The following is a 27,671-nucleotide window of genomic DNA, read 5'->3' as shown; positions in this document are numbered from 1 at the left end:
AGCGTGGGCACCCGGTGCAGGTTGGGGCTTGTGCTGGGGTGGTTCCAGCACACCAGTCATAGCTCAGGACAGCTCCGCATCCGCCACTTCTGTGGGCACCAATAATGCCCACCCTTGCCCCATTCAGATGCAGTGCTGGGTCCAAGCTGGCCACTCTCCTGGGCACAGCAGCCTTCACCCTAGTGGGGAGCTGCACTGGGGGTAGAGGTGCCAGAGCGGGTGCTTGGCGTGGGCTGGGGCCCATGCTGGGGTGGTCATGGGAAACTGACCAGAGTCCTGGGCAGTTTGAGTCTGTTTCCTCCACCTTTTCCAGTAGTAAACAAGCATGGGTGCACTTTTCTTGAGCAGAGTCTAGGTTTCGTATAGCCCTCCTGTTAGTCCCACTGGTTTTCAAACCAGCTAAGGGAACTCTTCCTGGTGTCGGACCCCAGGGCTGGGGTGCCCAATATGTGGTTCAAACTGTTCACTCCCCAGGGAGGATCTCTGAGCCCTTGTAATCTCCCTCCTCTTCTGTGTCCCCTTCTAGGGGCACAGGTCCCAATTCTCTTCTCTTCGTACCTGACTCTGTGTGGATCTTTCTTTACAGCCTTGGTTGTATAAGAGTCTTTCTGCCAGTCTTCAGTTTGTTTTCAATGAGAATTGCTCCACGTGTAGATGTATTTTCGATGTGTACGTGGAGGGGGGGAGCTCGTTGTCCTTCTATTCCACCATCTTAATCTCGGGCCACGCTGATATGCTTTAAATTTAAAACCTTTACCACTGGATAATGATCAGAGCTTTATGGGGAGTGTTAGGCCTCTTTCACTGTAGAGGACTTTGCAAAATGTCCTCTCATGTCTTTGCAAGAGCAAAGAACCTAAAATGTTAAAGTCAGAAGCAATCTCAGTCATCACTTAGTTCACTTTATAGATGAGGAGGGCAGTGACCTCCCTTAAGGCCACTCCACTAAGAAGCAACAAATCAAGAACCAAGAACCAGAGCCCAGGGCTTCTGACTTCAAGTCGTTTGCATCCAGTCGAATATGATGTAGACATTGAAAGGAATTCTGGATGTTCCTTTATGGAATGTTCACCAGAATATATCGTATGACAAAAGCTAGGGACACAACACGGTGTAATGTGTTACCATTTGTGACAAAATGGGGCAAGGAGATAATGTACATGCATGGTTATAAATATCTGGATATCCCTGGAAGGAAAGAAAAGCAAATAGTAATAATGTTGCCTCTAGGAAGAACTGGGATCAAGGGAGGGAGGGAGAAATGCTAGTCGCCAGATACAGTCTTCTACTGTTTGAATGGTTTACCTTTTGCATGCATTCATTTGAATAATGAGTGAACTGTTTAAATAAACAATTTAAAATCAGTAGCTTTTCACTGTCTAAAGTTCAGTGAGTTACAAAAACCCTGCAGACTCTGGTACCCTCTCATCTCTTGCCAAACCCATCTTGTGCCTTATGCTGCAGGCACATGGGCTCCTTGCAGTTTCCTTACTACGCTCATCAAGTAGAAGTTCTGCCTTTTTAACTTCTACCCTCTCATACCTTTACTGATCACTGCTTTTAAGACTTCCTATCTCCTCTACACTCCAGGCATACCCTGTCCTTCATGTTCATTCCAAACATGCCTTTTCCTTAGGGCCTTTGCATTTACTGTTCTCTCTGCCTGGAACACTCAGCCTCCAGATATCTGCATGCTCCCTAACCTCCCTCGGGACTTGGCATACCCTACTTATCATAAAACAATGTCCAGCCACTCTTACTTTCGTTTCTCTTTTTATGTTTATTTTTCTTCATAGCACTTGTCACTATGTGACTTTGTTGTTGTTGCTGTTCACTTATTCTCATTAGAATATAAACTCTATATTCTATATAGGGAGCAGACTCTATTTTATTTAGGAATTAAGTAAATACCTAAATTGTATCCAGCTTGCCCTAAAGGAATTAATGAAGAAATGTAATAAACCTGAATTTTGCATTTTAGGGACACATTGGGAAAATTATCTATCTATCTATCTATCTATCTATCTATCTATATATACTCTCTCACACACACATGCACACACACGCTAAAATGAATACACATACACATTCCAGTCCTTTCATCATATCCAGAAATCCAGAAATTGTGAGGATGATTTCTGAACACATATCTCCCAATGAAAAACATCTTGAAAGTAGAAGCCATGAGAGACAGCCTACATATTAAACTGATTATTATAGCCTGTGACCCATTCTTCTGAAAGTGTTCTTAAATAGGCTCTGGACACTTAAGTTACTGGGAAGCCAAATTATTGTCATAAAGTTGCTTAGGGCACATGAATTGGAACCTGAGGAGGTAGGTACTATTTAAACGCCATTATAAATGGCATGAAGCTTTTAGCCTGATGTGGCCATCTCCTCTCTAGGGAACTAAGATAGGCCAAGACAGCCTCTCCCCGAATGATGCTGGGCTAGACTGGGCTCTGCCAACTTCTGCTTCTGAGTTTTCCTTGTCTTGCCATTGGTTCCTGAAGCCCTACTCTCCTGAGCATAAGCATTGTGTCACGTGGCTCACATACATATTTGTAGCTGTTCTTCAAGTATATGAAGAGGTCATAACTAAAACTCAGATTCATGAAACATACATTCATCACTTAATTGTAGATCTTTATCATGCATCTTTTGGGACAAAGGATTCCAAGTAAAAGGGTTAGGGTTTCATGATTTATATTTTAACATTTAAAGAGGTTGATGTACATTCTCAGAAGTGAGGATCACTGTCCTGGGCTGACCATCTACTTCTGTTGTGATATTCCACTAAACAAGTTAAAGTACAATTGATTAGATTTCACACTTCAGGTCTTACATCACCTTAATTGGAGTGTTTCCACAGGGTTTTTTTTTTTTTTTCCTGATTTACGACCGCAGATGGTTAATTACATCCGCTACAGATTTGACAAGCTAGGTTACTAAAGGTAATCTTCACCGCCTTCATTCAAAGCTTTGGGAATCTCTAAAGCAAAGGAAATAAGGAAGACGAAGAGATTAATTAGGTTTCTAGAAGGAATAGGTTTTGAGGTGGAACTTAAGAGACAGAATTTCACAAAGAAAGCAACTTTAGGGGCTTCGGAAACGGGTAAAGCACAAATGGAGGGACTGATAATCCCATCCCTCGAATGTACGGGGCTGTTGTAACGCGAGATGAGGCCGACTCAATCCACGCCGATAAGGGTTTAAAAAGCCAACTTGAGGCATCGGAACTTTGCTCCTCCGCATCGGGGAGCCATCGAAGGTTCTCAGCAGGTGAGAGGCATGACCGGATTGGCCAACGGAAGGATGATCAGCATTTTAATTTCTCCGGCGCTCTCTTCATACCTCTGCCCGCACCTCAGGCCGGCTTTGCGGTAGGTGGTGTTGGGGCTCTCGGGCAAAGCGAAGCGCAGGGCCACGCAAAGCCGACCGGCGATGCTGCTGCGTCCGGCGGGGGCCGCCAAGCCGCTGCCGGGCGTTGCACCTGGGCTCGGCCCGGCCGCCCATTGGACGGCTCCGGATGACCCGGCTGTATCGCGAGACGAGATTGGCAGCGGCGGGGCCGCATGTGCCCCCGCGCTGGCTTTGTACGCGGAGCCGCCTGCCGGTCCTTTAACAATGGGCGGTGCGAGCGCCCCGGCGCTGGGCCCGAGCTGAGGCCGGCGCTTCGCGGCTGACTGTCCGCAGCATGAGCGGGGCCGGCGTCCCCCGCACGCTGGCGGGGCTGGGCTTGTGAGGGCCGCGGTTCCGGGTAAGGGAGGTCGCCGTGGGAACCGGCAGGCCTGGGCTGGCGGCGGGGCACCGGACCCACCCGGCCCGGCCTTTTGTTCGCCTTTCTGGGGCCGCGCGATCCCGTGCGCTCCTCCGGATGAGGAGGCGGCGGCCTGGGTGCGCGCTGGGGTCGGCCGGGCCGCGAGGAGGCTCCCGGGGAGGAGCGCGCCCCCGACTGTCTGCGGCGGGCACCCGGAGCCGCGCGGGCGTTCGTCTCCGGGTTTCTCGGCGGGAGGTTTTCACCTCAGGGGGGCTGTGACTGGTGTCAAGTCTCCTCAGGGCCGGCCGGAGAATTAAAGCCGGGGCGCGGGAGCCCGAAGCCGGGCCTCCCGTCCGGCTTTCCCGAGCACGCGCCCGGGTCCGCGCCTTGGGAACTAGGGCCCAAGTTGGTCCCAGTTTGCCCGGCGCCCGGTCCGGCCGTTCTCCACGCAAGCCGGCTCCTCCTGACCGGTGGCTCGGGCCTTACGTGCGGCGTCAGGGAATTGGTTTGGATCGGTGCTGATTTTAGGACGAGTCAGGTGAAGATGAACAGTCGCCCAGGGTGGCCTGAGGTCACACCCCTCGGGGAGGGGGCGCGGAGGGGCGCGTGGAGGGAGCTGGCAGTGACCGCGTCTGGGGTGTGTCTTACAGACTGAAGTTGCCGCGTCGGGCCAGGCGCGCCGCCCGGTCCCATGGAGCTGGAGGGTCAGTGGTGGCGGGGACAGCTGGCTGCCGATATCCATCAAGCTCTTCGATACAAGGTAACCGCGATGCCCAGACCTTTCCATTCGGTGTCTTATGCCAGTTAGTATGAATCTCGGCTCCCTGGAAAGCCCGGTCCGGGTGTTTAACCACTAGTTTCCAGACCAGAAAAGGCGAGTTTGCCTATTTGCTCAAGGTTAATTAACTTCTTGGCTTCTTCCCTGGGTTGTAGCAGAAGAACCTGAAACTTGAATGAGGAGGGGGTGGGGCGTGGTAGTTGGGAGAGGGAAGGTGTGAAGGGACATTCTGATGTCCTTGTTTCCACGTGGAACATGGATTTGATACTGTATTTAAAAAGATAAGTGTGCTGGCTTTTTATTGGGCAGAGCAGCCTTCCTTCTATAGTTGCTGTTGCATGCAGCTGTCTGTTATGTCACATTTGTACAACAGTAAATTCCCCAGCCTTCCCACTAACTTGCTGTGAGACTTTGAACAAGTTACTTAATTTTCTGCTTCTCAATTTCCTCATCTGTCAAAAGAATAATAATAATAGAACGTGCTTTATGGGACGACTGTGAAGATTAATATGAGGTAATACTGTAGATGTGCTCAGAACAGTGCTTGGCATACAGTAAGCACTAAGGAAGTGATAACTATTTGTTATTCTCTACCCCCGAAATCCCAAGACTTGGGGGGTGTTCAAAAAGCCTTAAGGTAGGAGTTAGCTGCTCCTTCAGCTAATATCAAAGGCCGGGAGTAGACCTACTATATTTTAAAAGATGTTGGGGGAAAAGTACACCTTTCTGGCACAATGCAAATTTTGTTTATTGTTGCTCCTAAGTAACAATTTTATTCTGTATGTCATATCTCAGCGAAATGTGTCAGCTCTGTGTCTTTGATAACCAGAAGAGAGACCAGATCCAAAATTAACTCTAACTTAACTTAATTTCACTATGGATAGAGAGAGCCACTCATTATGTATAGAAAATTGGAAAGAAGCAAAACAGCTGACTCTTTAATAAAAACGCTGCTCACTGTTGGAGTTGAGAGATCCTGGGATGATAATGAACTTGTATCTTGATTTTTTTTTTTTTAACCAGGTTAAGTAGATTAGAAAACCTAATTCTGACTTAAATTGTTACAGTTGTACCCTTTTCTAAAGTTTGAGTTCTAAATGCTGCTTATTAATTCTGACATTCAGTCTCTTAGACACACTAAATACACCTCAGCCCACTAAGAGGCTGTTTGTACTACAGAAAAGTCTCAACTATGGCATGGTTCTCTGGAATGTTAAGAAGAGAGTTGCGGGTTTTCCACTTTGAAAATTGTCCACATACCTTTGTTTGTTTGTTTTTTTTTTCTCCAGATGTTGTCTTTCAGTTGTAAATGCTCTTATTTTCTAAGTGTCAGCTCTTTATTCCTCTGGTATGTGGTGAAAATAATATTTGATGTTAATGATACATATGTTTTGTAATGACATGAAACTTAAAAGATTTTTCTTGGTGATTTCCATGGTTTTTGATTCTTACATTTTATGTGTAATTTTAATCCTGAGTGATTACCTGAATTAATTTTGTTAGTTGAGGTTGGAAATGGATTCTTTTTCCAGCAGATTTGTTGAATGTTTTTGTGTATTGAGCTCTGGGGAGGATCCAAGGAATAAGACACAACCTGTACTAAACTTACTTACAAACTATCAGAGGATGAGATAGCACAGGGCCTGAAAGAATGCTACTGAAAGTTGTCTTGGGCCACCTGCGGCATGCTACTGTGGGTTGTCTTTATTTTATCTTTAAGCATTGTGTAAGCCACATTCTTGTTATTTGACACAATGGCCACACTTTATAATTTGTTAATCAGTAAAACTTGAACCTGTGGAACTGGAGAGACCACTGTTTGTAGTACACTGAAGTCAAGGAAAGTTAAAATGAACTTTTCTCACAGAGAATACATGTTAATTCCAGGCTATTAATTAGGTGATTTAGTTGGGTAGTCATATGCTTATTCAACATATTTGCATGCCTACAGTGTGCAAGGTGCTATGCCAGGGGTTGGAATGGTAATAGTGAATGAGACAGACATGATCCCTACCTTTATGGAGTCTAATCTCATAAAATTTAGAGCATCTGAATTTGGGTCTTCCTTTGGGCAGTTGCCATTCAGGCACAATGGAAGGTATCTATGTTTAGACCCAAGGTTTGTGGAGGAATAATTGGTGTGACCAGCCTTGCATCTACTAGGGAAGAGTAAAAATTACAACAAATGAAAATCCTCTTTAACCCCAAATGCCAGCTGTACTGTTTTTGTAAAATACAATCACTTCTTCCCCCCCCCCCACCCCCGACCCCCAACAAAGCAGCTGTCCTCTTATACCCTGTGTCTTCTCTTTCTTCTCATTGTTTTGCTATGTATACTAGTGTCTTAGGATGCTTGGGGAAGTATTTTCAGGAGCCTTTATGACAGATGGGAACAATGCTAACTTTGTGAGAAGCATCAAGAAAATATCCCACAGAGTTGTGAGTATTCCTTCTATGCCTTTATTTCCAGCCTGACTGGACAGTTAACCCATTCTGGGAAGGGGATGGCATTTAGGGTGGTGAGCTAATGGGGACCTGAGATTGGAGATGGAGATGACACGTTTAGGTCTCTCTGTGCTTTGGTCCTGTGGGATCCTGAGAAGCAGACAGGAACAAGAGTGTTCAATTCTAGGGGATCAGGAATAGACATTAGAAAAAACTCATAAGCTGAGAGAAGCGTAGGTCATTTTCTCATGCGTATAACTGCACTACATGGACAAAGAACTAAATCTGACAGTCATATGATAAGCCCTTGTACTTTACCATTTAAAGTAATATAAAGAGAATATATTGGACACATTGTTAAAAGTCCCCTAGTGATGGCCCTTGGATTCTTGCCTTTGTTTTGTCTTCATTTGGCAAAGTTAACATAGTTAAAAATAAAGTCCACAAGTGTCTTCCAGCTAAGTTTCCCAGTGCCTCTTTGAGACCTTGTTCAGCCCTCTTTTACAGAAAGCCTGCCCTGGTTTTGTTTTTTCCTAACATCCCACCCCGTGAGCTGGGTTAGATCTCCCTCCTCAGTGTTCTATAATACCCTGTGGTTACTATATTATATTCTAATAATCTCTGTATTTTGGTTCACCTGCTAGAGAGAGGCTTGAAACTGTATTCCAGCTTTTATCCCTGAGGTTAGCACAGTATCTGCTACATGGGAGATGCTCAATAAATGTCACATGATGACAGCTAAGAAAGTTGAAATTTGAAATGGTAACTCATTTACACCATTGTAAAAATCTACAGAAATGGTAAAAAAGAGAAAAATCCTAGAGACTACATGAGAAATTCACGTGTTCCCTTTATTTAGAGAAATTAGTATTTTTTCTCTTCAAAGAGTTGAGCAAGCCTAAGCCAATGTGTTTTCTTTTTCTTCAATAGCATTTGTTGATTCTTTTTTCACTTATACAAAAATTAAAAACATAAAATAGCCCATTAGCCTATCTCCCAAGTAACTCCTACTAATATATGTTTAAGTGATACATGCATATGGGTTTAAAAATTTTGGGATAGTATCTGGTGTTTTATTTATTTATTTATTTACTTTGGCTGCGCTGGGTCTTCATTGCGGCGCATGGGCTTCTCTAGTTGCAGCGCGCAGGCTTAGTTGCAGTATGTGGGATCTTAGTTCCCCTACCAGGGATCGAACCCGGGCCCCCTGCATTGGGAGCACAGAGTCTTAACCACTGGACCACCAGGGAAGACCCAGTATCAGGTTTAAAATGAGCTTTCCCCAACCCTCACTATTCCCTGATTCCCTAAGGTTACCAGCATTATTGGTTTTTTTCCTGAAAAGATACCCAATAAATTAGTATATCTGCAAATACAATTTTTTTGTTGTTGATACAAGAGGTTATAATATATATTCACTGTTCTGTACCTTCCTCCCACCCCACCCTCACTCAGTTTGTCAGAATTTTCCATATCAACACATATAGGTCTACTGCCCTTTATTTTAATGTCCACATTGAATCGATGTCCCTTAAGTTTATTTAATTAGTTCCTTACTGATAGACATCAAGCTTTTTAAAAAAATTACGCTTGAGACCCCCTATACCCTTTACCCAGTCCTCCCTCCCCATCTCCCCCCCTACCCCCATGGTAACCATCTTGCAAAACTATGGTGCAATTATCACAGCCAGGATAGTACTGATATTGATACAGTCAAGGTACAGAACATTTTCTGTACATTTATCACCACAAGGATCTCCCATGTTACCCTTTTATAGGCACACCCTCTTTCCTCCCATCCTCATCCTCCCTTAACCTCTGGCAACCACTGATCTGTTCTTTATTTTTATAATTTTGTCATTTCAAGAATGTTACATGAGTGGAATTATGCACTATGTGATCTTTGGGGACTGGGTTTATCCACTGAAAATAATTCTCTGGAGATCCATGCAGGTTTTTGACATTAACCTCTTTATTCCACCATTTTGCTATTAAAAAGAGTGCTGCAAAGGACCTCCTTATATGTAGGATAAATTCCTAGGCCTGGTGTTGCTAGGTTAAGGGGTATCTGCAGTCTGCATTTTCAAAAATTCATATTACCTAGTTCTCCTTCAGGAGGTTATATCAATTTTCAGTGTCACCAATAATATATGGGAGTTCCTATATCCACTCTTGATAGCATAAGCAAAAGATTAATAAAATATAATCTGGTAAGTGAAAAACTATATAGTTATCCCTCATTATCCATGGGGAATTTGTTTCCGGATCCCTGCGGATACCAAAATCTGAGGATGCTCAAGTCCCTTATATAAAATGGAGTAATATTTGTGTATATCCTACACACATTCTCCCATATACTTTAAATCATCTCTAGATGACTTAATCATCCATGTTGTAGCATATATTGGAATTTCATTCCTTTTTAAGGCTGAATAATATTCCATTGTATGTATATATTGCATTTTGTTTATCCATTCATTTGTTGATGAACACTTGGGTTGTTTGTTTCCACTTTTTGGCTGTTGTGGACAATGCTGCTATGAACATGGATGTACAAATATCTGTTTGAGTCCCTACTTTAACTTCTTTTGGGTATATACCTAAAAGTGGAATTGCTGGATCATATGGTAATTCTACATTTAATTTTTTTGAGGAATTGCAATACTGTTGTTCACAGTGGCTACACAGTTTTATATTCCTGCCAATACACAAGGGTTCCAATTATTTTATATCCTTGTTGACACTTGTTAGTTTCTGTTTTCTAGATTTTGTTTTTTGGGTTTTTTTGACAACAGCAATCCTAATTGGTATGAAATGGTATCTCATAATGGTTTTTATTTGCATTTCCCTAATGATTAGTGATTTTGAGCATCTTTTTATGTGCTTATTGGCCATCTGTACATCTTCTTTGGAGAAATGTTTAGTCAAGTCCTTTGCCCATTTTTTTTTTTTTTTTTAATTTTTATTATTTATTTACTGGTTGAGTTGGGTCTTCGTTGCTGCACACAGGCTTTCTCTAGTTGCGGCGAGCGGGGGCCACTCTTCATTACGGTGGGCGGGCCTCTCATTGCGGTGGCTTCTCTTTTTGTGGAGCACGGGCTCCAGGTGCGCGGGCCTCAGCAGTTGTGGCACGTAGGCTTCAGTAGTTGTGGCTCGCCGGCTCTAGAGCGCAGGCTCAGTAGTTGTGGCGCACGGGCCCAGTTGCTCTGCAGCATGTGGGATCCTCCTGGGCCAGGGCTTGAACCCATGTCCTCTGCATTGGCAGGCGGACTCTTAACCACTGTGCCACCAGGGAAGCCCCTTTACCCATTTTTTAATTGAGTTGTTTTTTTTGTTGAGTTGTATATATAAAAGAGTTCTTTATTTAATTTGGATATTAACACCTTACCAGATACATGATTTGCAAATATTTTCTCCCATTCTGTGTGTTGCCTTTTCACTCTGTTGATAGTGTCCTTTGATGCACAAAAGTTTTTATTTTGATGAAGTCTAATTTCTATTTTTTTGCTTTTTTTTTTTCCTGTGCTTTTAGGGTCATATCCATGTTACTTCCTTCCATTGTGATACCTTTTGGGTTTAGTGTGGCATTATGCTGAGCTCATAAAATGAATTTAGAACCCTTCCATCTTTCTCTGTGTTCTAGAAATACTTTAATAGTATAGAAATTTTCTAATTTTTAAAAAATGAGAAGCCTGATTAGAAGATACTAGTGGATGTATACTAGTCTCTACCTTCCACATCCCTGCATGTATAATACAGTATGCATCATACGAGGAACATATCTGTTACCTTCTAACCAAAAGCTTTGAGCTTCTTGTAGGGGGTGTGTATATATGGTTTGGTTGGTATTTTGGTAATGCTGTTTTCCTGAAAACACCTGGTAGGGAAAACAGGATTCCCTTATTAAAAATCTTGCTAGAATACATTTATTCCATAATGCAAGAAACACCTATAACTGGTTATGTCAGATGTGGTTAAGAATAAGGAGAAAAGTTTGGTTTTAAATTTTAAATGCCATTCATTATCCTGCCACTCAACTTTTTCATTTTTGTGTTTTACTCAAGAAAAGTGTGTTTTAGGCACTTGTATCAGTAATATATTGGGGAAAAAGTGTCACCTTTGCACTGTGGGAATAATTCTTCTATATGCTATGTTAGACTAAATGTTGTTCCTCTTGATTTAGGAGCTGAAGTTACCTTCCTACAAAGGCCAGTCCCCTCAACTAAGTCTTAGAAGGTATTTTGCTGACTTGATTGCCATTGTGAGCAATCGTTTCACCCTCTGCCCTTCTGCCCGACATCTTGCTGTCTATTTGCTGGACCTGTTTATGGATCGGTATGACATCTCTATCCAGCAGCTGCATTTAGTTGCACTTTCCTGTCTGCTTCTAGCAAGTAAGTATGAATCTGATATACATGACTGGAAAATTCCATTGTTTATAATAAAATAAATTTACATAGAACTCAGTGAAATATCACCAAATTCCTCTCATTCCAGTTTACTAGTATCGGAAAGTTTATGTTGAAAGTGCTTTTTGGCATAGTAATTCTTAACCAGACATATTAAAAAGTGGCTCTGGAGTCTTTTTAAAACATGTGTGCCTGGGCCCTACATCCTGAAGATTCTGATACAGATGTCTAAGCCACTCCAGATCTACTGACTCAGAATCTACATCATGGGGCCTGGATATTTTTTAACTTTTTAAAAGTTCCAAAGGTGATTCTGATGTACTTTTCCAATTGAGAACCATTGTCTTAAAGCAGTGGTTCTCAACCAAGAGCAGTTGTGCCTCATGGGGGGTATTTGGCAATGTGTGGAGACAGTTTTGGTTGTCGTCACAACCTGGGAGGAAGGTAAACATCTGCAATGCATAGGACAGCCCCGCACAACAAAGAATTATCTAGCCCAAAATGTCAGTGGAGCTTAGGTTGAGAAACTCTAAAAGGTACCATACTCATGTTGTTAGAATACCTTCTACTGAGTATGTAATGAGTTGGCTTAATGAACTGAAGATCCATGTGCAACTGCTATAAATGTGAAAACATCTGCTTTTGCAGTAGGCAAAACTACGTAGTAAGCTGTAAGGTAGAATCTGATAATGAGCCTTTTGGTGCCTTTCTCTTAACATCTTCCTGTAACACATTTCATTGTTTGTTAGTACCTTGAGAGGAAGAGGGTGAGTAAAGGCATTGAAACTGAAAGTTTTCTTCTTTTAGTAATGTGAAAAGATGGTATTTGATATTGAAGTTGAATCCATTTTGTAGTTTTTATATTATTCATGTCATTACAATAGAAATTTAAGTCCCACTTAAAGTAGCATGTAGAAATACTGACTGCCTTCACCTAACCTCCACTTGAGGGTTTAGGATCCAACGTGGTTGCTGTCTAAGGAACATTCCTCCTCTACCCTGCCACCAGAATTCTTTCTAAAACACCTTTGCACTTTGACTGCAAATAAACCTAAACCAAATTCAGGCCTGTGTGGTATCATTTATGAAACCAATCTCTTCTCAGATTTTCTTTTCCTGCCCTTATTTTTCCTTTCACCTGATGACCTCAACCTCTTATTTTATCTCCTTGAGCAGGTCTTTTTGTAAGTTATTTCAACTCCTTTGTGGACCAGGCTGAATATAAATAAACATAGCCCACTGATGACTTTCCACTGCCTGTGGGTTGAGGTGGAAACTCCTTATTGTAACATTTAGAACCTTTCATCTGGACCTAGCCACCTTTCTAGACTTGTCTTCCAACCCTGTCCCCATGTAACTTGAGTCAAATTCTTACCAGAATAGTATATTTCCTGAATATCTATATTTCTCTCTTAATCTGTTATCCTCTGAGATCCAGACACATCACCTGCTCCTCTCCCCACCATCCAGAAAGCCAGAGGTAATGCTTGTACCTTTATAAGTAACCTTTAATTTAACCTTTAATTAAGGTTTCATCCTCATAAGCAATCATGTGTACAATTCTGTATATGTTTCATCACTAGCTATGAAGCCCTTTGTGGTTTAATAGTTTGCATAGGATTGGAAAAACCCATACTTGACATGTCAAATGCGTGAGTATCCACGTGGAATGGCTTCTTGTTATCCTGAGAATGTTAGTTTATTATAGGATCAGTTTATAGTAGAGAGACACTGGAAGTCAAACATGCAAGTTAGGTTATTTTAAAAACTTGGGATCATGAATGAAAAATTTTTTGCCTGCTGTGGTTATCACTGTCCTTTTACCACTACCAAGCCCTACCTGGTCTATGCCTATGGACTGTGAAATTATGAGTGATGCATAGTCAGTTCGTAGACTGACTTACATTTGTGACTAAAAATACTAGTAACGTACTAAGTGACTTGGGGATTATAAACTAGATATTCATAAACTACATGTCACTACCAAAGTTCACCGAGGTCTCTAGTTGAATGACAACTCTGGCCACCATGCAGTGCTTGGCATTGGTGTCAGGTTTCTGCAATTTCCACAATTTGGGGAAAGGATACTTTATTTGTGCACCATCTTAGATTGGTTGGAATGGAGTTTTCAGTTGTTCTTGTTTTTAAATTATCTATTACTGTTAGTTTAACGTCGTGGTCAATTTATTTTATTGAAGGTTATTTGATTTAATCTGTGTAGTAGTATATAGTTCTTTTGGCTCATTTTCCAGGAACTAGGCTTTAGGATTTGTATTTGCTGGGTTCAAATGTGAACTGTTTACCACCTGTTACTAAAAGTCAGATACCTCTTCCCTTTGTTCTACTGACCCCACCCCTTTTTCCCTGAGAGAGAATTGCTTTTACATGTTCCTCTTCCACTGGAGAGTGGGAAAGTGGAGATAGGTGTCCCCCAGGGTCTCAGCTCCTCCCAAGTAGGCACTGGTCAAAGGAGTTCAAGCTATCAGCTCTTCACTAGGGTCAGGAATCAAAGAGACTGGCCCTTAGTAGCCCACTGCAATCTCTCCTCCCTCCAGTCTAACTTTACTACAACAGAAGTGCTTAGGATGCTTATAAACTGGTAGCCTGTTTTCAGTATCTGATGTCTGTTTTAAATTTGTGGAGTTCATTCTAGTGTTTCTTACATTCTTACACTCTGTCTTCTTACATTTGGATTCCGACGTCAGCTCTCCAATTAGTTATCATAAACTTTATTCAAATAATGCTTCTCTCCTCACAGAATGGATGTTCCCCTCCCCCAGCTGCTCCCTGCTTTGGGATGGGCAGCCTGTTGTGTAAAAGTGAAAAACAACTTACAGCTGACAGGACTGGGTGACAGCTGTATTTCAGTTATTAAATAGGTCGGAAGGCTTTTGGTAGTTTGGCTAAAAATGGAGCACAGCTTGTAAGTTCAGGTACTAATGCATATCCTGCTGCCTGGGTGTACATACTATTAGAGGTAGGAAGAAAGGGCCTACAGATTGGGGAGAGGCGTGTAGTGTTTTAGAGCGGGGATTATAGGAAATCTATATGGATATAGGTTTGAATCTCATCAGCAATATGAATTTCAACAACTTGAACTTGAGTCTCAAGTTACTTCTTTATAAAATAAAAATAGACACCTTACAAAGTTGTTTGAGGATCAAGTGGGGTAATATGTTTAAAAGCATGTATGAAATTGACACATATAAATTAGCATTGTAATGATTAATTCCTCCATAAGTGTTCTATAATCTTCACTGGCTCCCTAGCCCCAAAGGTTTTGGCTCATTCCAGAAAAGACTGATTTATCCTGGGAAATTCTCAAACTCTAACTCTTTGACATGTATACCCTGGCTTCCCTTGCCTTCTGTGATCAACATTGAACTTGTAGAGAGCATGGAAACAGTCTTAAACATGAGGCTTTTGATAATTTGCTCAAGGTATTGTGTAACTAAGATTTTGGAGTCAAGATGAAGCCAAAGTGAGATTATAGGCTTTTAATAGTAAAAATTTGTGACAAGAACTTGTTTCTCCTTGCTCACCAATACTGCGTTGACAAAGCTTTTTACTATTTGATGGGTGAAAAACTGTATTTCACAGATGATTTTGTTTATATCAATTTTTAGTGAGATTAGAACCTTTTTTTTTTTTCCTATGAATTATCTCTTCTGGTTCCTAACCCATTTTTTAATTAGATTGATAGTCTTACACATTTGTGAGAGTTCTTGGTAAATATTAAGGATGACTTTTTTCCTACTAAGTAATAAAAGACTAGAATGTGGGTTGGCAGAGATTACAGTGACATCTGATCCATGCCCTACTACCACATAGCTGCCATTCACTCCTGGCTTTGAAAATGTGCTGGTTTCCATGGCTGATCTGAACATTTCCTATAAAGACAACCTGATGTTTTGTTTCTGTGGCCCCTAATTCTTTGTTTTCTGGGAAGCAGATGAGAATTTCCTGTGCCTTTATTTCCTGTTTGGGGGCCTTTATCAATATAATCACATGGCTTCCGGTATTTCCTTTCAATTGAAGAAACTGATCTTTGTGATCTGTATGTGGTATTAACGGATAAGTAGGTTTAAAATAGTCACACACATAGCATTCAGCACAATAAAAACTGGATATGAATGCAGGTACTCATTGACGCTGTCACACATTTTGAAATCCTTTAATATCCATGTATCTGAGTGTATTACTATATATAATGAAAAGGTTCCAAAAAAACTTAAACCTTAATTAAAATCCCAAGTATGGTTATTTATGCAGCATGCAGGTTATTTTTTATCTTTGCAAATCAAGATGCAAAGGCTTTCATGCTTGTAATAGCCAAGTACTTTATAAATGTAAAAACCCCGTGGATGCTTAATAATATAAAAGTTTGTCTATTCTGGTAGTTGTTGTCCCCATTTAACCTGGTGTAGTACTTTGGTCTAGAAGCACAGATTTGGGAACTCAAACATAAGTCTTCCATTTTGGGTTTGACTCAACTTAATTGACTTTAAATGAATTGGCCAACCTTGCTACCTTGGTTTCTTGAGCTGTGAAATTGGTCATATACAACTGTTTTCTATGTTGAAAGTTTCAAGGAGATAATATGAAACATTCTTGATCCTTGAATTAAACAGTGGATTGTGGTATATTTCTTCAAAGGAACGTCAAGCATGATATAAAAAAACTCATTAATTTTTTACAATACTCCTTTGAAGTATACTGCCAGTATTGCTGCTTCTACACAAATAGAGTACTTTGAAAGTCTTAATGATTCATCCAGAGGGCTTGAACTAAATTCCTAGGTCATTCTCCTTCTGAAGAATTCCATTCGGTTATACTGAGAACAGTGGGTTCATCTCCTGTATTTATGCAGTGATCATGCTGGGTGACTGTCATTAAGACTACTTTAGTGCTTTCAGCTGTACTAATAAATGCCTCTGGCAAAACTTGTGAAATTTATCTTTATGTGATTTGAATTGGGAAGGACTATCTAGATTCTTGAAAAGTCCGAATTATGTAAGTTTTTTGGATCATCTCTTACCTGCAGCGATGTTAAGAGTAGTTTAAATCTAACAAAGTTCAAAATTTCTGGAGTGGGAGTGAAATTTTAAACTTCTTTGGGACTAGGCTCTTCTTAAAGTTATGAGCTTAGAGTCTCTTGGCATAGGAGACAAAACCTTCTACTCTCGTTCATGCTCCCTAAGCAAAGACCAGGGTAGTTAACAGTGCTTTTTCCCCAGCCCCTAAGGCAGGCTGACTTGAACAAACCTCACTGACTCCATTACGTGGAACATCTGGGCTGAGTGATTCTGGCCACTACCATTTGTTGTCGGAACTTCAATGTGCGATGTAAACCCATTCCTTCTGGAAGAGAAACTTCACAGGGAAACTCATTTGGTTTCTTCTGGTTTGGTAGTCTTTGTGGTCTTCCCCAAAAAATGCTTGTAAATGGATAAAATAAAATTGTAAGATTTCTAAAGAAATCAAATATATTTAAATAGTTATCAAAATAGTAAAACAAAAAATTTATATAGTAATATATAACATATTCTAACTATAATTATGAACAAGTGCAAAAGCTATTGTGAGAAATCTATAATAATTGCAATATAATATGACTATTTTATACCTTAATGTAAAATAGAACATAATGCTAGGAGGTAGAAAGCTTCAGTTTTAATTTCCCTTCTTCTATGGATAATCATGGAATAAAGACCCAAAGAGACTTGACGATAATTCTTTTGGTTCTGTTGCTGCATTTGGAAAATCATAATAGTACTTGATAGCTTGAGCTTTCTCCAGCCATAATTTTTCGAAACATCTAAAGTGAATGATTTATATATAGTAAATGCTTGCTTGGAAATTAAAGTGTGAGATGGTACATAATCCATAGAAAAATTATTCAGGGGCTGGAGAGGGCATTTTATTCCTCAGCTGTGCATATGGATGAGTATTTCCTGAAAAAAAGTTAATGCCTTCAAATAATGACGTTCAGCCATCAGAGCATCTTTACTCCTATCCTGCTTTGAGTAAGGGGATATAAAAGTGGTATAAGATATCCTCCCTTTTCTTTTTTTTTTTTTTCACTTTTTAATTTTATTTTTATTTTATTTTTGGCTGTGTTGGGTCTTCGTTTCTATGCGAGGGCTTTCTCTAGTTGCAGCAAGCGGGGGCCACTCTTCATCGCGGTGTGCGGGCCGCTCACTATCGCGGCCTCTCTTGTTGCGGAGCACAGGCTCCAGATGCGCAGGCTCAGTAGTTGTGGCTCACGGGCTCAGTCGCTCCGCGGCATGTGGGATCTTCCCAGACCAGGGCTCGAACCCGTGTCCCCTGCATTGGCAGGCAGATTCCCAACCACTGCGCCACCAGGGAAGCCCCCTCCCTTTTCTTAATAACAGACTTGGCTAGGTTTTTGTTTTGAATTTAGAAGAGGAGGAATAGGGTTTTTTGTACAATGAGAATGCTTGTGTTAGATATTCACTTAGTTTTTTTCCTCTAATCTATTTGTATCTCTCTGGAATGAGATTATGCTGAAAATATGCTGAGATGAAACACTTGAAGCTTAGCTATTTTTGATTTTAGATAACTATGACATTAAATTCCTTAAACTTTCTTCTGTTCTAAAATAATTTTCTTTTACCAACTACCGCCTGACCCCCAAAAGAAAGTTCCTGAAAAGATTCAGCTGGTGAGATGAGGGAGTTATTTTTTCATTGGCACATAGGACTGTTTTCATTACACGGTAGGACATAGATCAAAATGTTTACACGTTCCGTTTTTTTTGTTTTTTTGTTTTTTTGTTTTTTTTTTAGGGGAGGGTGAAGGGTGGGGAACAGAGGCACTGGGAGAGAAAACATGTAGATATGAGAACCACAGAGTTCTGGCACAATTGTATCTGCCCAAAGTAGGGGAAAAAATGTCTGGATCTAAATCTTTGCACTAGGACAGCAGATCCCATTTAAGTGACTAGACTTACATTGATCACTCGCCTAACAGTTTCTCTCTCTCGCTCTTATTTTCCTTTGCTTATAAGGTAAATTTGAAGAAAAAGAAGATAGTGTGCCTAAGCTGGAGCAGCTCAACAGCCTGGGTTGTATGACTAATATGAATCTAGTATTAACAAAACAAAATTTGCTACATATGGAACTATTATTATTAGAAACCTTTCAGTGGAACCTCTGCCTTCCAACAGCTGCCCATTTCATTGAGTATTATCTCTCCGAAGCCGTGCATGAAACCGATCTTCATGACGGCTGGCCAATGATTTGCTTGGAAAAAACTAAACTCTATATGGCCAAGTATGCAGATTACTTCCTGGAAGTATCTTTGCAAGGTGAGTCATTGTGGATGCTAGTAAGTGACTTGTGAGCTTGTGACTTGTGCATTCTGTTGCTTAGGTTCATTTTTGATGTCTCCACAGATTATGCCTTTCTAAATTATGCACCTTCTTTAGTAGCTGCAGCATGTGTGGCTTCTTCAAGGATTATACTTCGTCTTTCTCCAACGTGGCCTACAAGACTGCATCGTCTTACTGCTTACTCCTGGGATTTCTTAGTGCAGTGCATTGAACGGCTATTGATGTAAGCCTCTTTGTTCTTGTGTTTGTAATTTCTTATTAACATTCTTCATGTATAAGGGGCCCTGGGAACAAGTTCTCAAAGGCCCAGAGCTTTTAGGATACTGGCTCTGACAGCTGCCTGCTGCCATGAGCAAGCCGCTGTATGAGCAGTACTTGGTGGAAGGGGAATTCCTTTTGGCTGTTATCCAGGTAGAGGTTGTCATTGCTAGTATGATTCTGGGTACATAATAAGGAAAGGAGGTGCTCTTGTGTGAGCCCACAACTCTGAGATCATCCAGGCAAATCTTGCTTCATTCCCACATCTTTGAATTGTGGGACCATCAGGATGTCACCAAAGTGGCAGTCATATTTAAGTACTTATTGTGGACATAGCTCCCAAGCTGAAAATAGCCCTTAAAGCTACCAGCAGCCAGTTCCCAAGGGCTCTACCAAGGAAAGGAGCTTTTAGAAGGCTAAGAGTGAGATCTTTCTGTTGTTGAAATTATGGTTGCAGTGACTGCTACCTGGGCAGTGGGGCAGTCCAGTGAGTCAGCTGTGAAGGAGTTGGGGGTGGTGCATGGCTTTCTTGCAAATTTTTCTCAAGTTAACATTATTAACAGTTTCCTTTCTCTCCATGTTGCAGCGCTCATGATAATGATGTGAAAGAAGCAAACAAACAGAGAGGACAGGCAGGACCTCAGCCAGCACAACTAAGTGTGTTCCAGACAGCCTCCCAGCCCTCTCGGGCAGTTCACTTTCAGCAGCCTCAGTATCTCCATCAGACGCATCAGACCTCGCTGCAGTATCGCCATCCTGTATCGGAACAACCAAGCTGTCAGCAGATTGTATCTACCACACACACCTCATCTTACACACTACCGACATGTCCTGCTGGCTTCCAAACTAGTGTTCAGGGCCTTGGGCACGTGCAGACTGGTGTTGGGATGTCACTGGCAATACCAGTAGAAGTTAAGCCCTGTCTGAATGTTTCTTATAACCGGAGTTATCAGATAAATGAACATTACCCTTGCATTACTCCATGCTTTGAAAGGTGATTTTATGCAAAGGTAAGACTGGTAACCCAGACTGTTTGTGACTCAAAGCTCTGGGGCAAGCTTTTTGTAAACTTCTCTTCAAAAGGAAAGGGATCCAAATGGCATCAGAACTCTTCCGACACCGGCACCAGGAAGACTGAATATCCCTTCCAACGCACCATGAATATCTGGGAGGACTAAGCTAACACTGCGAACACTTTAACAGTGTGTATGTCAAATCCTGTTAAAACACATCCTTATATGACACAAATTTTAAAGCCCCAACTGATGGTCCAAATATTTCAAAAACATTCAACACAACAGAAAACTTGGACAGACTTCAATTCACCGTTTTGTGATTTGACCTGTGGTGGCCTCTGGGCCTAATGTTGGCTTATATGTCAGAAACTAATGTTTATCTGTGGACTTGCCAAACAGTCTTTTTATGAAGGAAAGTTACAGTATTAATTTTTGAAGAGGTCCTTTTTTTTATTCTGCAGTTTTGAGTTATATTTTTGATCTGCAAATGAATCTCTGACTAAGTTTAAACTCATGAATTGCTATGCTATACCAGTCTGTGCAGTTAAAAAAATTTTTTTTAGATATTCTATATAACTTCCTATCACAGGTAGTATAGGTATCTGGATTTATGTACTAAAATTAAGGGTGGAGTAGCTCTCTTATCTTAAAGTCATGGTCATAAATTTTTGTTGTTTTTTCCCCTAAAGATCAGCCTCAAATCTTTAGAATTAAACACATTTAACTCAGGGAATTTGAACTACTTGGAAACTTAACTGTAATGCAGCATGCTTTGGGAATGTTATAGTATGAACTACCTTAATAACATAGGTTAGTATACTCCTGCTAGAATGTGTTTTCAAACGAGAACATAATTGTATCCTAGAATGAATGAAGTGGTGGTTCCTATCATTCATAATACGTATATAAGTTTTGCATTTCTCAGTGCAATCAATGATTTATACTCAGATTTGATATTATTCTAAAGTTTTTTCAAGGGAAGGCAAAACTGTAAAATGTCAGTACTAGAATAAAGTCCCATAGGTTTATTTTGAAGTGGAACATGGCCAGGGTAGTTCTCAGGTTGTGCTAGAGCAGCACTTTGTTACATGGAAGACAGGTTTTATAAGCAACCTTTGACTCCAGCTAGTCAAGAGTAAGCAGGCAAAGGTGACTTTCATTAGATTGGCCCCAGGACTGCCCTGGGACATTTCACTATACTGGTGATGAGTGAAAACAGCAATAAGTCATTACAGCAAGGGCAATTTGGGGGTAAAGAGTTTGGAGGGAATAAACTGAAAAAGTAAAAAGAAAAAAATCATTGTAATAACTGAAACTGTATACATTGTGCTCTTAACTGTGGGAGAAGAGATATTTGGTGGAGGGAAGCTTTCTGATTTAAAAATTAGTAAGTTGTGTCTTTTTGTTTGTGTTTTTTTAAAGGTAGCACTTGAATAGAAGGGAAACTGCATGGCAGGTATGTAACTGCCACAATATGCATTGAAGACAAACTTATTATAAAGATGTTGTGGGTATGCAGCAGGAGTCTCAGTAATCAAGCCAATGGCTTTTGTTAGGAAGGGAAGGGACTCAACACAGCAGCGGATCGATCCAGATGGCTCCAGTAGATGAATGTGGGTGGGTGGCTTCTGTCAGTGTGAATTCTTACAGAATATCCTTTCCTTTAAAGAAAGGTAACTTTTAGAGTACATAAGTGCATAGGGCATGATGTGGATTTATTAGTCTGGTAGATAAAATGAAAAACCACTCAGGTAAGAACACTCACTCATGGCAGTTTTCAAGCATGAAAATTGTTTTCTGAAAGTATCACCACTTTCTCTTTACAGAAGGCTGCTAATTGGATTTTGGTAGTTCTTACCTCAAGAGAACTTGAATTATTTGGGGGAAGGTGGGTTCAAAAGAGAATATATCATTCACATTCAGAACCTAGGAACCTGGACCAATTTTCAGTATTTTAACTACCTCAATAATACTATGAATGTAAGATACTGGGATAGAGATCCCAACTTGAAACAACAACTGGTGCCTATGGTAATTTAATGTCTTGTCAAATGCTTTTACTGACTGGTTTAAATGTCATTCTTGTTATAGAATATGCCTTTTTAAAAATCCTATAATAACACTTTCCCAGTTTATATTTTAAAAAGCTAAAGAACACTGGATTAATTTGGGGGGGGTGTAGAGTAAAATAAGTAATTGGTTACTGTTGCTGCATACCCAGGGTGGGGTGGGATGGGATGGTTGGAGAACCAGAACTATTTTTAAAACATTAGGTTTCAATATAAATACAACTCACAACTGCTAGCTTCGGGGGGTGTGGGTGGGGGAGTGGTGTGGGTTTTGTTTAATTTATTGATTAGTCTCTAAAGTAGGTTTTTTGTTTTTTGAGATTACCGGACCATCATTAAATGTGTACTGTGAAGAAATTAATGATATGCATAAAGGGCTTTACCAAAGTCCACTAAATAAACACTAAAGTACAGACTGCAAACCAAAATGTATCTGTTATGACATTAATTGCAAATAGCGAGTATGGTGCTGAAGTCCACACCAATGGAATTAGATGAGTGCTATGCACTTAATTTTAAAATAAAACTAGTTTTTGGTAAAATGGTTTTGGTATTTTGTTTTAAATATAAATTTGATGTATCTCTGCAGCTTCATTAAACCATATCATGTAAGTCAGACTTGGAATTATACTTACTAAGAAAAGGCTATCCAGATGGAGAATATAACCATAGTAGTGGGAAACATTTGTCCATTCATTATGTATTCCATACTGAGCACCAAAGCCAACAAAAGTATATTTGACACCGCCTTTTTGGACGTTTGAGCATAAAATCAGTTGTTAGTAATGTTAGAATTGCAGCGTATAACTTATGAAACAATAATGCAAGCTGCAGAAAATTTGAAATCTGATTTCAAAAGTAGGGATGCAGAAAATGGTCAAAGGTGTGAGAGGGAATAGGGTCAACAGTAATGGTCTGTTCATTTAAGCATCATTTGCTACTTAATTCAACTTAAAATTTAGCAGATAAAATTTGTTTTGAAGAGTAAAATTTTTTAACAGGTTTGTACATGTGGGTTAGGAATTTATATCCCTCAGAAGTATTTTTTTAATTAGTTCTGTGTACTGTCGCTTATTCTGGCACCTCAAGAGAGTCAGTTAATACTCTGTTCTTTAAGGCTGAATTTAAGAAAAAGAGCAACAAGCATTCCAAACCAGGGCAGGTAGCTGTACACTGAAGTGATTCTGAGCCCCGTGTGATAAGTTTATATTCATCAATAACTGGCCTTGTCAAGCACATAGTGATAGACTTACCACCTCTCTAGCCTCAAGCAGCTTACATTTAGCTTGATATGACTAGCTCACTTGAAGTAGTAGAATGGTTATAGTCTGGAGCTCAGTTTAAAATTATCTTGGTTAAGGGATCACTCAACTTTCATTTTAAAATCTCTTAGATTAAAAAAAAATTTTTTTTTTAATTAATAAGTACAGTCAGTTGAAAGCATCAAGACCAGGCTCCTGCTCCCTATGAAGATACCTCTCATCCCTGACCCACTGCCACTTTTTTTTTAATTAAAATTTTCTATGACAGTTTTTTTTTAAGAGCAGTTTTGGGTTCACAGCAAAACTGAGAGGAAGATGCAGAGATTTCTCCCTGCCCCCCACATGCACAGCCTCCCCCATTACCAACATCCCCCACCAGAGTGGGACACTTGTTAAAGCTGATGAGCCTACACTGAGACACAATCACCCAAAGTCCATAGTCTACATTATGGTTCATTCTTGGTGCACATTCTATTACCACCATTATAAACGTATAAAGGTGCAATGGCATACAATTATAAATGTATAACGGCATCTATCCATCGTGTATTTTCACTACTAAAAGTCTGTGCTCCACCTATTCGTTGTTCCTCATGCCATTCCCCACCCCCTACCCACTGGCAACCACTGATCTTTTTATTGTCTCGGGACTTTTGCATTTTCCAGAATGTCACATAGTTGGGATCATTACAGTATGTAGCCTTTTCAAATTGGCTTCTTTCACTTAGTAATATGTATTTAAGTTTCCTTCATGTCTTTCCATGGCTTGGTAGCTTGTTTTAGTGCTGAATAATATTCCACTGTCTGGGTGGATCAAAGTTATTTATCCACTCAGCTACCAAAGGACATCCTGGTTGCTTCCAAGTTTCAGAAATTATGAATAAAGCTGCTATAAACATCCATGTGCAGGTTTTACTGTAGACATAAGTTTTCAGCTCCAAGGAGTGAGACTGCTGGATCATAGGGTAAGAGTATGTTTAGTTTGTAAGAAACTACCAAACTGTATTCCAAAGTGGCTGTAGCATTTTGCATTCCCACCAGCAATGAATGAGTTCTCTTGCTCCGCATCCTTGCCAGCATTTGGTGTTGTCAATGTTCCGAATTTTGGTCATTCTAACAGGTGGGTTTTAATTTGCATTTCCCTGATGACAAATGATGTGGAACATCTTTTCATATGCTTATTTGACATCTGTATAATCTTCTTTGGTGAAGTATCTGTTAAGGTCTTTAGCCCATTTTTTAATCAGGTTGTTGTATATTTTGGAGAATAGTCCTTTATTAGATGTATTTTGCAAATATTTTCTCCCAGTCTGTGGCTTGTCTTCTTAATCTCATGACACTGTCTTTTGCAGAGCAAAAGTTTTTAATTTTAATGAAGTCTAGCTTATCAATCTATCATCACTTAGAAAAGAGAATTACAGATACTGAAAGTCTGGCTAAATAGATCATTGAGGGTATTGTATAACGGGGGTATTACAAACGTAAATAACTACAGAAACTAAAATATAAACCTCACAGAAACCTACACACAGAAAACAAAGCAAGGGGTTTATATAGTAAAATACTTTAAAAGGTATAAATACAGAAAGTATAACAATATGACACAACTAAGACCATATATATCAAATTAATAAATGTAAATGAGCTAAATTCAACTATTTAGAGAAAAAGAATTTCAGACTGAATCACAAAGCAAAACTCAAATCTATGCTACATAAAAGACCTACAACAAAAATAAAATGATTCAGAAGGGTTGAAGATAGAAGGATGAGTAAAGAGATACTAGAAACAAACAAGTAGCAACATCTTAATAATAGATGTGGCTGGATTCAGGCCCAAATTAAACCAGACCAGGAAAAGGGGGGGGGGTACTCTGTAATGCTAAAGGTTACAATTCACAATAAAAATGAACAGTTATGAATATCTGTGGATCAAATAACCTTGCAACAATATTACATAAAATCTACAGAGGATATAAGGAAAAAGAAAAACATAGTAGGAAACTGTAATTCATCTCTCTTGGTCCATGAGAGATCAGTAATTTAAAAAATAAGATATAGAAAATCTTAACATATTGTGGTAGACTTAATTGACATATATTGAGAAATCCTGAGAAGGGAAATGGTATAGACCTGGCATAACTAAGATGGATAGGATAACAAAGGACACTGACAGAGCCTGTCACCTATGCCAACGGCAAAACTCTCAGTCTTCCAAAGAGGCTTAGACAACTGGGACTGCTTTCTTTTCTGACTCATCGAGGTGCCTAAAATCAGAATTTAGGTCTCAGCCAGCAGAGGCCTTGACTGGTCTCTGCTGGCTGCCAGCTAATCTGCAGCTCACCCCCAAAAAACAAAATCCATGGTTTCCAAACTACACAAATTCCCATTCTTGCCTTTGCTAGATGAAATTAATCCATTACTGGTTTCCCTTGTGTACAAGTAAATAGTGTACTAATAATTAACTATACCTAAGTTTTCTCTGATAATATTAAGCTCTAATGTGAACTTTCACAAAACTTGACTATGTATTAATCCATAAAGAAAACAATCAATTTCAAAAAGTAAAGGTAGAAAACCTACTCTCATGAAAGTGCAATGAACAAAAAATATATAATAGGACCTCCCAAAAAATCTCAAAGAATTCTTGAATTAAATAAGAAATCCAAACCAAAATTTCAAGAGTATGTACAAAATCACTATCGTGAAAATTCTACACGCCAGGAACTCCAGAATAAAGCTAAAACAGTGCTCAGAAGAAAATTAACATCCAACTGAGAAAGTATGAGAAATAACAAGTAAACCAAACAAAAACAGAAGGAAAGAAATGCAGAAATTAATGAATTATTAAAGAGAAAAACAAAGAAACTAATACATACATGCATGCAATGCAGCCAGACAAAAGAAAATACAGTTTAAAAATTGGAAAGGAGGAGGTAAAATTAGCAATATTTGCAGACATGATTGAACACCTGGAAACTCCAAGATAATCAACTGAAAAACTAATACAGAGAATAAGCGAATTCAATACATTGTCTGGGTACATAATTAAAATAGCTTTTATGTATACAAACAACCACCAGAGAGATTTACTGAAAGATATACTCAATTACAATGGCCACCAAAAGAAGGTAAAATGCCTAGCAATAAATATAAGAAATGTGCAAGATCTATGTGAAGAAAACTTTAAAATACTTGTGAGTGACACATAAGAATACTTGAACAAGACATACCACACACTGGGGTAAGGAGAATCGACATCATAAAGATGTCGATTCTCCTTAAGTTAATCTATAAATTTAACAATCTCACAGGCTTATTTTTTTAAATGAACTGAACAAGTAAGAATAACCAGGAAATTTCTGAGAAAGGGATAATGAAAGGAGATAAGCCCTCTAACATATTAAAATACATTATAAACATGCAATAAATAAAACACTATGGTACTGGCAAATGAGTTGACAGATAATTCAATGAAACAGAATAGAAATTCCAAAAATAAACCTAAATATATATGGAATTTCATATGTGATAAAGGTAGCACCTCAAGTCAGTGGAGGAAAATATGGATTATTCAATAAATTGAGTTGGGTCAATGGGTAGCCACCTGGGGAAAAAAAAACTGATCCCCATCTCGAAACATATAAGAAATCTAGAAGCTATAAAATTTAACTATATAAATTAAAATTTTTTTCTGCATGGCAAAAATCACCATAATCAAAGTTAAAAGGCAAATAATCACATGGGTCAAGTATTTGCAACTGATCTCTAGGCAAGGGCTAATTTTCTTAACATACAAAGAGGGAAAGATATAAACAGGCAGTTCCCAGAAAAAGAAATACAAATGTCTCTAAAGGAAAGATGTTTAACCTCATTTTTAAGTTTGATGACAATGTTGGTAAGGGGTAGGCTTTATCTTACATGACTTATGGTAGTGTCTGATTAAATAAAATTCTATGAAGGGCAAATTGGCAATTTGTATCAAAATTACAAATGCAAAAATATTTTAACTCAGAAATTCCACTTCTAGGAATTTATCCTACAGGTAGAGTTACATACATGTGAAATGAGCTAGGCACAAATTATTTTACTATTGTTGATAAGAGCAAAAGATTTATAATCAACTTAAATATTCATCAATAAAGGACTTTGTTTTACTATCACAACTGCATTTAAAAGAACAAAGTTGAAAGAAATTAAAGATGATACCAAGAGAGGGAGAGATATACCATGTTCTTGGATTGGAAGAATCAATACTGTGAAAATGACTATACTACCCAAAGCAATCTACAGATTCAATGCAATCCCTATCAAATTGCCA

General features: G+C 39.6%; 1 protein-coding gene and 1 long non-coding RNA gene across 2 annotated transcripts in view; one reads left to right on the top strand and one right to left on the bottom strand.

Moving 5' to 3' along the window:
• Positions 1 to 3,593: 3,593 nt before the first annotated feature.
• Positions 3,594 to 20,475, top strand: CCNJ (cyclin J). The gene is made up of 6 exons (XM_061194854.1): positions 3,594 to 3,760; positions 4,411 to 4,520; positions 11,167 to 11,377; positions 18,423 to 18,722; positions 18,810 to 18,969; positions 19,591 to 20,475. Exons 2-6 carry the CDS (start codon positions 4,452 to 4,454, stop codon positions 20,000 to 20,002), a joined length of 1,152 nt encoding a protein of 383 aa, XP_061050837.1. The 5' UTR covers positions 3,594 to 3,760; positions 4,411 to 4,451; the 3' UTR covers positions 20,003 to 20,475.
• LOC133094328 (uncharacterized) overlaps positions 19,384 to 27,671 on the bottom strand; it is a 28,005-nt gene continuing 19,717 nt past the window's right edge. Inside the window, exon 4 of the long non-coding RNA XR_009701453.1 lies at positions 19,384 to 19,760. This is a non-coding gene — a long non-coding RNA (uncharacterized LOC133094328). The remainder of the gene's footprint in view (positions 19,761 to 27,671) is intronic.

The sequence above is a fragment of the Eubalaena glacialis genome, chromosome 1 (assembly GCF_028564815.1).
Source record: "Eubalaena glacialis isolate mEubGla1 chromosome 1, mEubGla1.1.hap2.+ XY, whole genome shotgun sequence".
Classification (NCBI taxonomy): Eukaryota; Metazoa; Chordata; class Mammalia; order Artiodactyla; family Balaenidae; genus Eubalaena; species Eubalaena glacialis.
This window is presented reverse-complemented; position numbering and strand designations above follow the sequence as displayed.